Source organism: Triturus cristatus, chromosome 4_2 (genome assembly GCF_964204655.1).
Source record: "Triturus cristatus chromosome 4_2, aTriCri1.1, whole genome shotgun sequence".
In the NCBI taxonomy this organism is placed as follows: domain Eukaryota; kingdom Metazoa; phylum Chordata; class Amphibia; order Caudata; family Salamandridae; genus Triturus; species Triturus cristatus.
Genome location: NC_140586.1, coordinates 158,701,669 through 158,716,890, shown reverse-complemented (window position 1 = coordinate 158,716,890; position 15,222 = coordinate 158,701,669). Strand labels below are relative to the sequence as shown.

At 50.0% G+C, this 15,222-nt stretch overlaps 1 protein-coding gene across 3 annotated transcripts in view; it reads right to left on the bottom strand.

The window, feature by feature from the left end:
• TIMELESS (timeless circadian regulator) overlaps positions 1-15,222 on the bottom strand; it is a 318,102-nt gene that overhangs the window by 165,904 nt on the left and 136,976 nt on the right. For all 3 annotated transcript variants that reach the window (XM_085600891.1, XM_085600892.1, XM_085600893.1), the window contains exon 14: positions 4,989-5,140. In XM_085600891.1, the coding sequence (XP_085457017.1) occupies positions 4,989-5,140 (152 nt within the window). The remainder of the gene's footprint in view (positions 1-4,988; positions 5,141-15,222) is intronic.

Sequence of the window (15,222 nt, the reverse complement as noted above, 5' to 3'; positions counted from 1 at the left end):
CAGTTGGGGACCTGTTAAGTAAATTCTATGCAGGATCTTTAGTTGCACCAGGCGGAGACGTGTCGGGATAGCTACTGATCTGGGGGAGGAGACTCCCGTTTGCCAGCTTTCATCGTCTAATTCGATGCCATCTCCAGTCCATTTTTCTCTTAGTGACAACAGGGGGTCTTCCATATTATTAATAAGTTTTCTGTAGGTTAGGGAGATAGCTTTGTCAGGGATATGGCCATCCAGTAGCCTGTCTTCCAGCAGGGAGCAATCCGGTGGGGAGGAACCACGGGGTAACACTGTTTGCAATGCATGTCGGACTTGCAGATATCGAATATGTTCCGAATTTGCCAGTAAATATTGACGTTGGAGGGCATCGAAGGGCTTCACGCCCTCTGTGTCCCAGAGGTCCCTAATGTGGGAGATGCCAATAAGATCCCATTTGGCGAAGCCTTTGGAGTTTCCCAGGTCCCCCAATCTCTGTGAATCCCACAATGGTGTGGCTAGGGTTAGTCTGTTGCGCCAGCCAAGCGATTTGGTTGCGGGGTGCCAGATTTTAACTGTGTGGCTGGTAGGGCCAGTAAGTGGGTATCTGTTTGGCTTGGAGTACAGTGGTCAGGTATAGGCCCCGTAAGGAAGGAGCCATCTGTCCATATTGAAACCCGGGTCGTCAGGGCAACCATAATTGCCATGGTTTATTGCTACAAGGTGCGCTGCCCAGTAGCATTTATTAATATCGAACAATCCAATTCCGCCGTCATACCAACTGAGTGTGAGTTTTGGCACGGCGATACGTGGTCTCCCGCTCCAAAGGAGGTCTAGCTGAAACCCTTCTATTTCTTTGAAGTATGAATTTGGGACAGGGTCGGCCGTGTTCTGCAGTACATAAAGGAAGCGGGGTAGGGACATCATTTTAAAAAGTGCCGCTTTTCCCAATAAGGAGAACGGGAGTGACTTACAGTTTGTAATGTCACGTTTAAGTCTCTGTAGTAGGGGGACAAGGTTACGGGCATGCCTGAGGGAGGGATCAAGGGAAATGAATATGCCTAGATATTTAAAACCCTGAGACTATCGGTATGGGGCAATTTCGAGGTATCGGAGGAGGGCCCCCACAGAGGACATACAGGAGGGATTTCTGCCAGTTGATACGAAACCTGGAGTATCTGCCAAAAATGGCCAGGATATCAAATACAGCTATGAGGGATCTTTTGGGGGACGTGAGGTATAGGAGGATGTCGTCCGCGTATAAAGAAATACGATCTTCCCAGTCCGCCGACCATCGCATTCCGCGGATCATTACATCTTTACGGATCCATGCTGCAAGGGGTTCTAGGGCCAAAGCGAATAGTAAGGGAGAGAGGGGGTGTAGGAGAGTGGCATTGACTGCATAGTTGCCCCAAACTTTTTGCTGATGTTTTGACTGTTTTCTGACTCTAGCCAGGCTGTGGCCCTGCTATCCAGGACCACAGCCTATCTGCTTCCTCTCTAAACTAATGTGAGTACCCTAGGTACATACCAATTGGATACTGAGGACACCCTATCAGCCCCTTGTAGATAGTACCCTAGTTACCCAGGGCATGGGTCCCTCCGAGGCCTACCAGGGGCTGCAGCACTTACTGTGCCACCCCTGGGACAGCCCTACAAACTGACACCACCAGACCACTACTGTAGTCTGGGTAAGATGGTGCTTGCACCACTTACAGGGATATAGGTATCCTGTATCCCACTTAAATACAACACATATATCCTCATAGGTCACCCCTAAGGCAGGCCTTGGTAATCCTACAAGGCAGGGTGCTGAGATATGTGTGAGGGGGAACCCCTACCCGAGTAGGGCCCCTCTGCACCCTTCATTAAAACTATTGCTGGGTTGTTTGTAGTGCAGCCATACCATATACTTTTAACCGCATTATAAGTAATCGCGATAGCGTGATAACTTGAGAGTGCCTGCACAGAACCATGTCATGTTTGGTGTCAAACATCGTGGAATCATACCCCCAATCCAGCCATGGGAGTGAGGGCATGATTCCCCCCTGATAGAGTGGTTATATGGTAAAAGCGGCAGATTTTAGACACCAATTTAAAAGTGCACACGTAGTACAAAATGGATGCTACCCGCCAACCACACGACTCTGGCTGCCTGTAGCTGGGCAGAACTCCAGCCACGGCAGCTGGACAATAGGGATCTTGTTGCAGGGAGGTGTTCCCACCTCCCCAGACAGACTATGTGGATTGGAACTGGGTGGGTGCACCATAGGATGTCTTTCAAACTTGCACGTAGGCTTCTCCAGTGCCTACTTCTGCATACACTGCCTCAAACCGGTTCAGGGGCATCCTGTCCCCTGCCCAGGCGGGAAAACACACAAAGGGGAGAGGGTGTAACCACCCTTTCCCGCCTGAACTCTCATTGGTGGGCCCTGATTCAGACACTCCCCTAATCTCTGGATAAAGGTGGGTGTAGGGTCCCCAGAGCCTCAGATTAATCTTGGACTTCAAAGACGTGAACCTTCAACGAGCTGCCGCACAGCTGAATTAAGAAATCTCCCTTGGGGTAAAGGCGTTACCCCCCTGCTTGGCAGGCACCTGAAACACTGCAAGTGACCGGGTTGGAACTCCGCTGCTGAATGGGCAGCAAGAGGCCCTGGAATCGGAATTTGCTCTTGTTACTGTTACAAATACGCTTTGGTGACTCGTTACCGAAGTACTGTGTGGGAGCACCCCATCAACCCAGCAGTAATCACTTTAAAGTGCCACTCATTAGTAAAGTAGTCTTTCTCAGCAAAGTGAGTTGTGTGGTGACTCATTTTGCCTGGTGCCAGACTGTGCCTGTAAGCTGAAGTGGGACAGGAGTCGGTGTGCTGTCACTTCCTGATGGTGGGGAGAAAGAACCTGATGTTGGAAGATGCTAATCAAAGTAAAGACACTGACTGGGAAAGAGATTGATATTGAACCCATAGACAAAGTGGAGAGAATAAAGAAATAGGAGGAAAATTAAGGTATTCCCCCATAACAGCAGAGACTTATCTACAGAGGCAAGCAAACAAATGACAAGAAAACTGCAAATAATTACAGGATCATAGGCTGCTATGTACACCTTGTGTTGGCACTTCTGAGGCAGCATAGAAAGTCAGTAAGAAGAGTCGGAACCCTGACAAACACCTCCATTGAATCCCAATGTAGCCACCATGCACATCCCCCTGTGTTAGTGCATATCTGCGCATGAAGAGACAACTGGAGTAAAAAAAAAAAAAAGCCAGACTCTAGCTTGTTGGCACAAAAGGAACCATTTTGTATTTTTTTTCTTCCAGGGAGGCGTTGGCTTGTCCTAAAAGTAGTCTCTCTCTTTTGCTCCACCTGGTTATGCTTTGCATTACGAACTATGTAGGTAAGAATAATGAAGCTCATATTTAAAATTTTATTTCTATCTAGTCTCTTCCCCAGTAGCCCAGGAAAGCACAATATAGTCACTCTAGATCTACTTCTAGGGATATAATTGAGACTTGTATTCTGCTTTTTAATAAATCCCCCTTAACTACACACAATAGCTTGCTTCATGCCATGAGGGCCAGGGCCTTCTACAGCATGGTTTTCTTCATGAACAGGGGCAGCAAACTCAGGTGGATTTTGTGCAAGGAAACACCAGAATTCAGACACGAGATGCAGGACCTGTGAGAGTCTGTTATGAGAACTGTCTGTTGTTTGCAAAACACAGCTTCAAGCATGTCGTAAATGGCAAGTCTGGCAAAGGGAGCAAGTTTTTTTTTAAAGATCCAGTCTCAACGAAAAGCTCCATCAAAAACCCATCCATTCCAGACAGCAAAAGAAGGAAACTGTACCACTTAAAAAGGGGGCGTGCAGGGCAAGTAAATACCATGCACTTCAAAAGGCAGAATTTTTCTGAGTGGGACTTTGGGGGGATTCTTTGGCAGCTTTCTACAGGACGGTCTGCCATCCACGGTAATTTCTATAGAGCTGGGAAGGAGAAAGAGTGGGACTTGACCAATGAGTAACTTAAAATTTCTAGGCACACTGGATGGTGTCATGATGTTTCAGTTCACTAGAGGAAATGCTATGCAATCTAAATTAGGTGGGGGCTATATTACCAAAACATGAAAATTTTAATTACCAGTAATTCCTATTCTAGAAACTACAAGATTTGCATGCCTTCTCATAATTTAAAATTCTATGATTCCCAGTTTAACTCATTAAAAACCATGTTACACTTTGAGACACCCAATGCTGATTAATAGACATGTGGTACTTATTTTTAAACACATATCAGTTTTAAATATTGTGTGTAAACACTGAAATATTTAACAAGCCACACTGGAAAAACTTGAATTCAGTCTTTACAAACGCTATAAAATAACATTAATTAATGTGTGTAGATTTTGCCCTTCCATAACTACTGACTAAGTTGTCCATTAAATCCAAGCTATCTCCTTACTCTGTAAAACATTGCATTTACAGTACATAACTCCAACAAAGTATGACATAGAATGCATGGCTAGTTTCTGAAACAGTTCACTATTGTCACTTTTGTACCAGTAAATCGCCATCCAATTCTGATGTCCCTATCATTAGCAATAGAAAATGTTTGCCTGCTATGTAATAACTTGCTTTGTTTCCTGGAAAGAGAATCAATTGGGTGGTGTGTGGAGTGGATCTAAAAGACATACTTCGAAGGAAAGGACAAAACGTCAAGAGGCACTATTTTTTAGAACTTTACAGCTGCCAGAAGCATAGTGTGTAAATCAGTGTTGAATGCCAATAGCACAAGAATGTTTGTATGCAAGTTTTAGAAGCTCCAAACTGAGTACTTTCAGAGATCTCTAAACACCTTTAGCACCTTTAACCATGCACCTGGAGGGAAAAAAGTCTAGACAACTTACGGGTCCAAAAATGTGTGCACCCAAGAAAGTAAAAACATAAGAATACAAGCAGACACAATTTTGACACTCCCCTCTCTAGCTGTCGAAGAAGAATTGACAAGCATTTACCTGGCAATGCGGAGGAGTGCCAAGGCCTCTGCTCCTCGATTGGCAAGAAGCCCATCCTGGATCCTCACCATGGCCTCTGCCCTCTGCTCCTCTACCGGAATCTCGGAGGCAGCGTCAAATGGCATCACTTCTTCAGGGAGGCTAACCAATCCCTAAAAAAAAGCCCACACGAATTAAGGCCAGTGCTGTTAAAGGCTCTGCTTGGAGTGAAACAGATTGGTAAACACAAAGTCTGGACATCAAGCGCAGTGCTTCACCTCAGTGGAATAAAAAGACTTTGAGAGATGGAGTCTTTTGATGAGGGCACCCAATGTTGTCTTGCGTACTTGGCCTACTAGACCAACATGCACTGGTCTGGCAGGCCACAAACTCAAAATATTTGGACTACAAGCATATTGCAAATGTAGTGTAACATTCATTGTTTTAATGTTACTGTCAGGTAATAAAAAATGTAAAAAGGAAAAAAGTCTACTTTATATTAAAGAGGCCTCGGCCAACTAAGTCTGAAATCTCTCGGTATGGCAGTAATCACTGATTTACAGACACCTTCCCAAGCCTTGTCCAGCGACCCTAAAAAGAGTTTCCACCAAGCTTTCTGCAGACCCGCTAAAGACACACTATGTGGATACTCATTTTAGCTACTGCAGTGCATCAGTGTTCCAAAGCGTTTCTCGTTGCTACTCCACACTCTATAGAAATGTATTTCTCAAAACTATTGTGGTCGATTGTATCAAAATTCAACAGTCTTTTACTTGTATAATTATAGTCCTCAACATTTCTGACCAGAAATAACTTTCATTCATCATTAGGATATATAATTTAGCTTACAGTTTTGCTCGAGAATCACTATGAATCTTTTACATTGTTTACCAAACGCAGGGGTCTCCTCAGGTGGAAGAGGGTGGATCTATTTAACAAGCAGCATTCATTTATTTCACAGACCTCCATAACTTTCTGCGATTTCTACTGTACGGTAGTTCCCAATACTGTTTCTAGTAGGAAGACCATTATCGAGTTCGAAGCCCTAGCAAAGTCTATCTTTTTCCTATTTTTTTAAATCTCTTTCCAGCTCCATTTGATCACTTCTATATGCCAAGTGTGTTGACTGGGTACTCCTCTGGGATTCTTCCAACGCCTTGCAATCTGTTGCTTTGCCAACACCAAAGCCAGATCGTTGAGGCTAGTTGTCACTTTGTTGGCCTTTGATCTGGCATACAGACCAGTATACAGACATCTGGGAATGTTTCTCCCTGTCGAGACATTGATCAAATATCACCTTCAATATTTCCTTTTTTGTCAACTTCCAAGTATTTATACTCTTGTGCAGCTTCCAGCTGTTGTGTAGCCAGATGCCAGCGAGGGGTGATTTTTCTCGCTGCAGGTTCACACTCATGGACTTTGTTTTTTCCAGGTTTATGTTCAGCCTGTTTTCTTCTGAGCATCCAGATGTTGCATTTAGTAGACGTTGGAGGCAGGTTAGGGTTCGGCTAATGAGTATGAGAACATCCACACATAGTAGGTTTGAATAGGCCAGGCCCCCCATCTTTGGGCATGAGTGTTGCACTAATCTAGCCTGGTTGACAAATCTGACATGCAGAGGTTAAACAGTAGTATTGGGGATAACACACAGCCCTGTTTCAGCCCCGTTGTTGTAGAAATCTTCTCTGGAAGATAGTCTCCTGAACCCAATTTTACTTGCACCCACATGTTTGAGAGTAGGGGGATTAGCTGTTTTAAGAGTAATTGCGGGAGACCTTTTGCCATAGTAGGTTTCTGTTGATGTGGTCGAATACCGACCTGTAGTCAATAAAGCATGTGTACAAAGGCTGTTTGGCTTCAATCATCAGAGATAGGGTTAAAATAATGGTGGTGGTCCCCATGTGCCTGTTTGATTTAGTGGGATAACTGCGTTTGCTGTGGCCAGTTTGTTAATTTGCATAGAATTAGTATGGCGTAGTATTTGGAGTCATTGTCTAACAGGGCAGGTGGGTCATTGCCTTCCACAACTTCTGTATTGTCACCCTGATAGCCTGAATAATAGCGGTCTTCTCAAACTTCTGGCCTTGTAGACGTTGCCAAGTGTTGCGGTTCACCTTCCAAGCCATACTGTGATCCCTCTCCAAACTTTATGATTCTGTAGTGTGTATCACCTCCAGACTGAGCTCTGCTGTGTACAACCTTTGGGTGTGGGTTCTTGCTAATGCTCTTGTTCATCAGTGGTAGAAAACCTTTATTGGCCACCCGCTTTTGGTTTAAGTAACATTTCTAGTAATGTTAAGAGTTTGGGTTTTTCAAGTGTATCATTCCTCCTAGTCTAAGTTCTCATTCACACGTCTTTTGGCCCACTGCAGCTGTGCCGCCAGGAAATATACCACCTAGGAAATGCTAAAAAAAAAGCTTTAAGTTCCATTTAAATGAAACACTGCAGCCATTTCCTTTCATTTAAATATATATGAAGATATCTGTATGCCTGTCCCAATGGTAATATGTTCACACACAGCACACAAATTTGCACAGCAAGTATGGGCTTTTCTGTTATTCAGGCATCTCAATTCCGAAAGAGGAAATGCTAGAGGAATAAATAATTTTTCAGGAAAATGCACATACTGCTCCAATTAGTTGGTCTAGGGAGACCTTCACTTCTGTTCAGGGTGCACTATTCCCATTTGCTGGGTACTGTGCTCATGTGGTGACAAGCAGAGGGTGCTTCGCTCCAATTGGCTGTCCTGAGAACAGATCTAGCAAAAACACTGCTTGGACTGTTTCCATCAACTGCTTTTTTCCAGTGTGCTAATAATAAGTCTGCATTTCCTTCTCGGCAATGGCTGTGCTGGACTGATGGCCATCAACGTTGCTCTGCTCCAATTTGTTGCTCTGGGAAGATGGATTCTGCTAGAGAAAACACAGTGATCTTATTCGATACCCCTAGCAGAGGTGCGGCCAGAAGGCGCCATACTTAATTTTGCTGACTAGGCATCAGGTAAGAATCATAGGGTTCCCACCACAGTGGGAGGGTACCTAGCTCCAACAGGTGTCGAGTCTCCTGGGGTTTGCATGGTGGGACAAGATGGAAATCACCTACTTGGGGGGGTGTTTGGCAAGGGGGACATCAATGCCCTTTCAAGAGCTGTGGGACCAATACTGCCTCTCCCATATGCTATTATCTTATTACCTTCAGCTGCGTCATGCCTTGCTTGTACACTTCTCAGTGGATGCCCAGATTCCTCAATACAATCCTCTTGAAGCCCAGCTGTTGATGGGAGGATTGGGCAAAGGAACCATCTCCGTGATATATCGCTCCCTGATGATTAATGTGCCTGATCACTTCTTCCTTCTGAGGCACAGGCATGAGATGGACAAGGATGACTGGAGGGAAGCGTGCCTGGCCCAGAGAGAGTTGGAGATTTTGTTGCGGCTTCAGATGGTTCAAATCAACTATCTCCACACAGTGTATCTGACACCCCAACAACTGCAGCGGATAAGCCTTGTGGTTCAGGTCACATGTGCAAGATGTTACCTCCCTGCCGCTGACTTTGTCCATGTGGTCTGGTCTTGCCTGCCCCTATCCTCCTTTAGGAGTGGGGTAGAACGCGAGATGTCTGAGGTGTTAGGCTGCCACATTGACTTGGGTCCTCAGGTGGCCCTGCTGGGTCTCCTGGAAGAGGCTGAGGGACCAAGATCCAAAATGGCCTTCATAGGAGTGACCTCCTTAGTAGCCAAACAGTACATTTCCCGAGTTTGGAAGCAACCAGAGCCCCCTTCGCTGGCAGCCTGGAGGAGGGGAGTCGACTGCTGTGCACTCCAGGAACAACCGACTTATGAAGTAAGAGGTTGCCCCAAAAGCATGTTAAGAAATGTGGCCGGCATATCATGGGTTGCCGATGTGATGTTACCTAAAAATGTGGTTACTCAGTGTTATGGTCTGACATGAAATAATATGATGTTCCTTGGCTACTGGTGGATGCTGCTTCACTCTGTTAACCCTAATAAAAGTTGTTTTTTAAAATAAAGAATCACAGGGTTCCCTGCTCTAACTGGCTGTTCACCGTAAACGTCAGGTAATGTCATATGTCCCGTGCAGGCCCATTGTTGTTTTTCTCTATGTTAGCATGAGAATGTTGCAGACTGTCCTCTGCTTTGCGCACGTTACTCTACAGACATATTGTTGTGTAGTTCCTATAAATCAATATAGGGTCTGTGCGATAAGACAACATAAAGTAGGAGATTGGTGTCCAGACTGATTGCAGACACCTCCAAAGGCTATGTTACCTTTAGACCGACTAGCTCACAGTGCCACCATAAACCCCCTAACTTTACCACAGAGCAATTAGTCTCTGGCAACTATCAACCCTTGATCAGTGGGGGTCGTGGCCAAGCCGCGGGCTGAGATGGCCGCACGGTGTTGAAGCTCCGCAGGCAGACCGACAACTAATGCGTTTTCCCCACCGTCCAGCGCCAACATGATGGAGGCAGAGGCATTGGTCCACCCCTGAACCGACGCGGAATGAGCTGGGAGTCATAGCGGTACGGCACACACGAAACGGCTCCAAAGCGAGATCCGCCCGAGAAGCGGAGGAGGAGAAGATGGCGGCCTAAAAGGAAAATCTCGGCAAAGCGCTACATCTGCAGTCACCGGAGCAGCCTCCTATCCTATGTGGGGACCAACAGTGCAGTTAGTGCCCGGGTGCCGGTTTGGGGGTCTTAGCTCCTTCACCCCCACCGCATTTGCTCATTACGCGCCGATATCACGGCCGCGATAGTACCGGCCGGGCGCTGTTGCGAGATTACGGCCGTACTACCTCCTGACCCCCACTGCCGCAACTGACAAGTGCGTGGCGGAGGCATCTGGAACGGAGGTGGCGCGAACAGCGTGGGGTGGGGGGTGAGAGGACCGAGACTGCTGAATGCCCCTAGCGCCAGGTACATCCCCCGCGCGGTCCCCCACCTATAATGGCGGACTCCTCGATGGACTGCGCTGGGCATTATACAGAAGTGATCTCTGGCTCTACTGTCTCCACAAACAAGGCACTATAGCATTAAGAGGACGTCTGAGTTCACCCTGGCTGTGAGAGGCGGTTCCCTGTCTCCGGCGTCCGCCGGCCCGCTGCACTTTCTATTCACCGGCCCGCTGTTGGAATGCATATAGAGCCTGGTGGCCTGGCGGTCACTCCCACAGTACATGATCCGGTTAAATACTGCAGCGGTTACACACTCCAGGCGGCAAACCATATGGCAGCAGCTCTCTGACCAACGCCGGGGCTCTGGTTTGCGGACCGGGGGTGACTGAGACAGCTGGCGCTTCGTTATCTATGGTGGTGCTTATGGGGTCGCTGCGTCACTGTGGTGCCCAGTAGTTACCTCAATACCTCTATACTTCGACACCCTCAGCACGGCCAGTAAGGTCCTAGGGACAACAACGGTGGCTGGTCAGTCTTCGGTCACTCCGCGAAGGCATGGGTCGCAAAGACCCGAAACAAAGGACACTCCCATTCGAGAATCTAGCGGATAAGACAACAGAGGGAGTCCCCACCATGGCGGAACGTGCCGTGAGCCCTGCTGGTGATGCAACAACCTTGGCCCCTCCAACAGAGTGGCTACAAGAGATGAGAGCAGGTTTCAGGTCGCTAGACAGTCGCTTTGACTCCCTGGACAAAACGCTCGAATCAATGGGCACGAAGATCCAAGCGCACAATAGGCGTCTCGATGTGGCGGAGGTGCAGATCTCCGAAACAGAGGATGGAACCGCGCAAGCAACCAAACAACTAGACCGAATGGAATGCATACTGAAGGAAGAGGCCATCAAAAATGAACACCTTGAAGCGCGCAGCCGCCGCAATAATGTGTGCATTCTTGGGGTTCCGGAGTCCACAGCTACGGGTCGCCTAGACATCTTTGTGGAAACTTTGCTGGCGGACATGTTTGGGAGGGACTCTTTCACGCCTGGCTTTGTGGTGGAGAGGGCACACTGCACCCTTGGACCTCGACCTAACTTGGGCCTCCCTCCTCGCCCCCTGATAGCCCGTATCTGAGAGACTACTACCCGCAGATTCCTTACCGTAGAATTATCCCCAGGCGCGAGACTGGACCCGGAAAACTTTCTTTGCCCCAGCATCTCTGCGTGCCGGGGGCAGAACCACGCGACTCCGCCCTGACGTCGTCCGCGGGCGCGTCATCAGCGAGGTCACATAAGCCCCACCACAGGCGCGCTGACATCAGTTTCCTTCTTTTCCGCGTGCAACGCAGATCCAGATTGTGTCCGTGCCGGTTTTCAGGCCTTCTTTTCAGGCTTTGTGTTGTGGGACAGTGTGCGAATGCCTTCGGGCTTCAAGATGTGCTCGTCGTGCGCGCGTCAGATGTCGGCGACGGACCCTCATCCTATTTGCATGTGGTGTTTGGGCGAGCACCAAGATTCCACGGACTGCGACGCTTGCCAGCATCTGAAGCCTAAGTCCCGGCGGGAGCACTGGATGAAACTCTTTTCGGCCCGCTTGTCCAGATCGGTGTCGTCCCCGCGTCCGTTCCCCGCAGAAGGGTCCAAGAATCGCCGATTCAGACTCCAACATCGCCCATCACCGAGGCCCCTAGGGTGCCGCTCGCCCGTCGGTAAGTCTTCTAGCTTGTCCCCGAGGTCTGGTCCCCACTCTGCGGAGGGCGCGGGTTCTCCACGGGACATGTGGCCTCATTCGTCGCCACCCTACCCGCCGCTTCCTGGCGTCGGGACGACCAGGGTCCAAATGGAGGCCTATGCTGCGGCTCTGCAGGCTTTCCTGGCCCCTCCTCCTCCTCTTCCTGGGACATCCGCGAATCCCTTGTCACGTGCGGGCCTTCCGAGGAGTCCCCTGCGGCTTTGATCCTGGCGCCGACTGGTTTGGTTCCAGGTTTTGGAGGTGTGGTGTTGTCTGGGTGTGGCCCTACGGGGTTCCCCTCTTCGACCCAAACCCCCAAGGGGGTCCCCTGTGGTGTTGCGGGAGGCCGCCGGGACTCGCGGCTCGTCCCAGAGTCCTACTCGATCTTCTGGGCAGGCGGCGGCCTTGCCAGAGGCCGAGCTGACTCTGCTCAGGCGCCGACGGCTGTCGGCCCTGGCGGTGCACGGGTGCGGACTAGGGGCCGGGGCACGTCCCCAGGTCACTCTCGCCTCTCCACGCAGTTGGCTGCCTCGGCGGTCGAGTCGGCGCCTTTTCGGCACCGTTCTTTTGCCGATCTGGCGCCGGCTCCGCCCCATTCTCCAAAGGCGAAAGTGGTGGTGGAGGTCATCTCGGCATCCCCTCTGGCGCTGGTTGGCGTCCCGCCGGCGCCTGTGGCGGACTTCACGGCACCGTGCCGGGTCATCGACTCGTCTCCAGAGGCCCCTCCTCTCCAGAGGTTCATCAACTTTTTGTCTCTTCTTCCCCGGAGACGGGACACCGCGTCGTGGCCTTTTCCCCGGCGTCTTCCAGGGAGGGCTCTTCACCGTCCCCGCGACCACAGCCTTCCCAAGAGGCACCTCCGGTCCCCCACTCGTCTGTGAATCCTCCACCATTCCGGGGCTGGCCATTTCTTCCTCCAGCTGGACTCTGGGGTGGCCGGCTTAGTTTACAGTCGTCAGCTACGGAGGAATTGCTCTCTCCCCCCACGTCGTCCTACGGAGGCGAGTGCAGCCTTTGCCCGGGCCATTTCCACAGCCGCTGGCATTTTGCACATGGGCGACCCCACCACCCCAATCCCTATGGACCATTTGCTTGAGGTTCTCCATCAGGGCTCTGGTGGACGGGAGCTGCTTCTTCCATTCGAAGCTTCGCTCCATAATTCTCTTCTGGGGGCGTCCTGCCACGGGGGATCCGGTGCCCCAGTCGCTTCTATACTTCCACCGTCCAGTGCCGCACGATCCAGTCTGCCTTTCTTTCCACCCTTCTACCCAGGGCCCTCTTCTGCAGCCTGCTTTTCCTTCCTTACCTTTGGTGTTTTCTCCGCCACGGGAGGCCCGGTGGTTGGATTCATGGGGGTGTAATATCTTTGCTTCCTCTAGTGCTGCTTTCAAGCGCTCAACACGCTTTGTGTGTTGGCCAGGGCTGCTTCCAGCTTGTGGGAATCCGTGGAGTCCCTTCTGTCTAGTGCCTCTCAAGGTGTTTGCGCTGATCTGCGGTGCCAAGTGATGGATGGCCGGGAGTTGGCCGTGTTTATTCTTCGTTTGGCCCTGGATGTTTCTGATGCTCTCCGTCGCCATGCTTGGTTGAGGGATAGCGTTTTCCCTGAGAATGATAGGGAGAGTCTGGTTGACCTGCCTTTTGATGGGGTGCTTTTGTTTAACACCCATGCGGATGCCGCCATTCAGCGGCTCCTTGCGGGGCTCCGTCCTCCTCCATAAACTTGGCTAGTCGGTCCTCTGCTGCTTATGGGAGGCGTTATCCCACCTTTTTACGGGGTCTAGTGGTTCGGTTGGACCGTCTGTGTATTCTGTGTGGGTTGGCGTGCCTTCAGGGTCCTTAGGTTGGCCCCTTTGTACTGTAGGCTGCTGGTACAGCCCCTTTGGCTTTTGTGGTTCTTTGGTTGTTGGTACACCCGTATGTGCTCTCAGGTTGGGCCTTCTGTATGTTTTTTTGTTATTTTTTTTGTTTGGCTGATTGGCAAGCCGTCTGTGGTTCTATCTGCAGGTCCTTTCTGTTCTCGTCCTCTGCTGCGGGATTTTTGCCCTAAGAGGTGTTCCCATGTTTTCTTGGGACGTATCATACCCTATGTGGGATATTGTAGCTATTGCATAGCTCTATCCAGCGCTGGGAAGGTATGGTCGCCCTTTACGGGTTCCCTGCCTTTCCTGGCATCACTGTATACCGCTGGTGTGGTCTCTTGTCTTGTCCGGGCGCAGCTTGCGCTGCTCCAGGTTGTCATTCTCAGTGTTCTGGCATGCTGTCTACAGTGTTGTGGTGTTTCCGCCTTCCTGTCCAGCGTTTCGGCCTGGTCCTCTGTCTGATGTTCCAGGGGGGCTACGTTTCTCATGGCTTTCCTGTGTTCTGGTTGACGGCTTGGGTCCGTCCTCCGTGACCCTCCTCTTTCTCTTCTGGCTGGTCCCACTTCTCTTTGTGGGTCGGTGTGTGTCTATAGCATGAACCTCCTTTGGGGATTGTTCTGAATTTCCCTGGCCTCGGCCCTTGGCTTGCTCTGGGTACACTGCTCCATGGTATGGTCAGCTGCCGGCTGCGCACGTCTGCTCGTTCTGCTCCACCACCGTGGCCCTAAGTGTGTTTCCTTGTGCCCCTGCCTCTTGTGCTGCTGGGGCTTTGTGCTGCTTGTGCTTTGCGCACCTGTGCCTTTCTTCTTACGCCTGTGCTTCTTGGCTATGGAGCCGTTCCTGCCTTGGCTGCTTCCTGCAGATGATGCCTGTTCAGCTGTCATCTATCGCTGTGTTTTTTCCTACGGTGGGCTCTGCCTCCGGTTCTACCTCTTCTCCCTGCAGTTGGGGTGGTTCTTTTCCTCCTGGGTGCTCCTAGTCTTCCCTTCACCTTGTTCTTGCTTACTTCTGCTTGGTAGGGGGCTGTGCCGCCCTTCTTGTCCCCGTGACACGTCCTCTGCTGGGGCCCTGTGTTTTATTCCTACTGGGGAGGTTCTCTCGCAGGCCCCCCTCCCCTCTGGGTATGGCTAGGGTAGCTATTCTACGTTAAGGAATCTGCGGCTAGTAATCTATCAGATGTACAAGTTACTTATCTTCGGTAACGATGTATCTGGTAGAGACGATTCTAGCCGCAGATTCCTTCACGGCCCGCCCTTCCTCCCCATTCTGCGATGACCTTCAGTTTGGTTTTCTGCACTCGCCTCCCTCCGGGTGGCTTGTGTTCTGTGGGTGTCCGCTTCGCTTCTTCCCAGACAGGATGCTTCGTTCTGCTTGATTGGTCCACCCCTTCCCTTATGATACATGGTCGGTTTGTTCACGTGTGCTTCTGCATCCCTCCAACCTGTTTTTTTCTCCAGTGTGGAGGTCTACTTTTACTCTTCTCCCTTTTGCTTGCTTTGGGTTTCTGATTCCTTTGCAGTCCTCCACGTTGTTTTTTTTTCTTTTTTTTGCCTCTACCTCGGCAATTTCGCTCCTTTCAGGGGATACGGCCCTCCTTGATGGTGTCGTCTGGGGGTGAATTTCTGTTACTCCTCTGTTCCTGGCTTGTTGCCCCTCACTGCTGTGGGTTGTGATTGCAGTCTCTCTCTCTCTCTCTATTCTGCTATGGCGTTTTTTCGCATGCTTTCTACCTCCAGGGAGGATGTCACC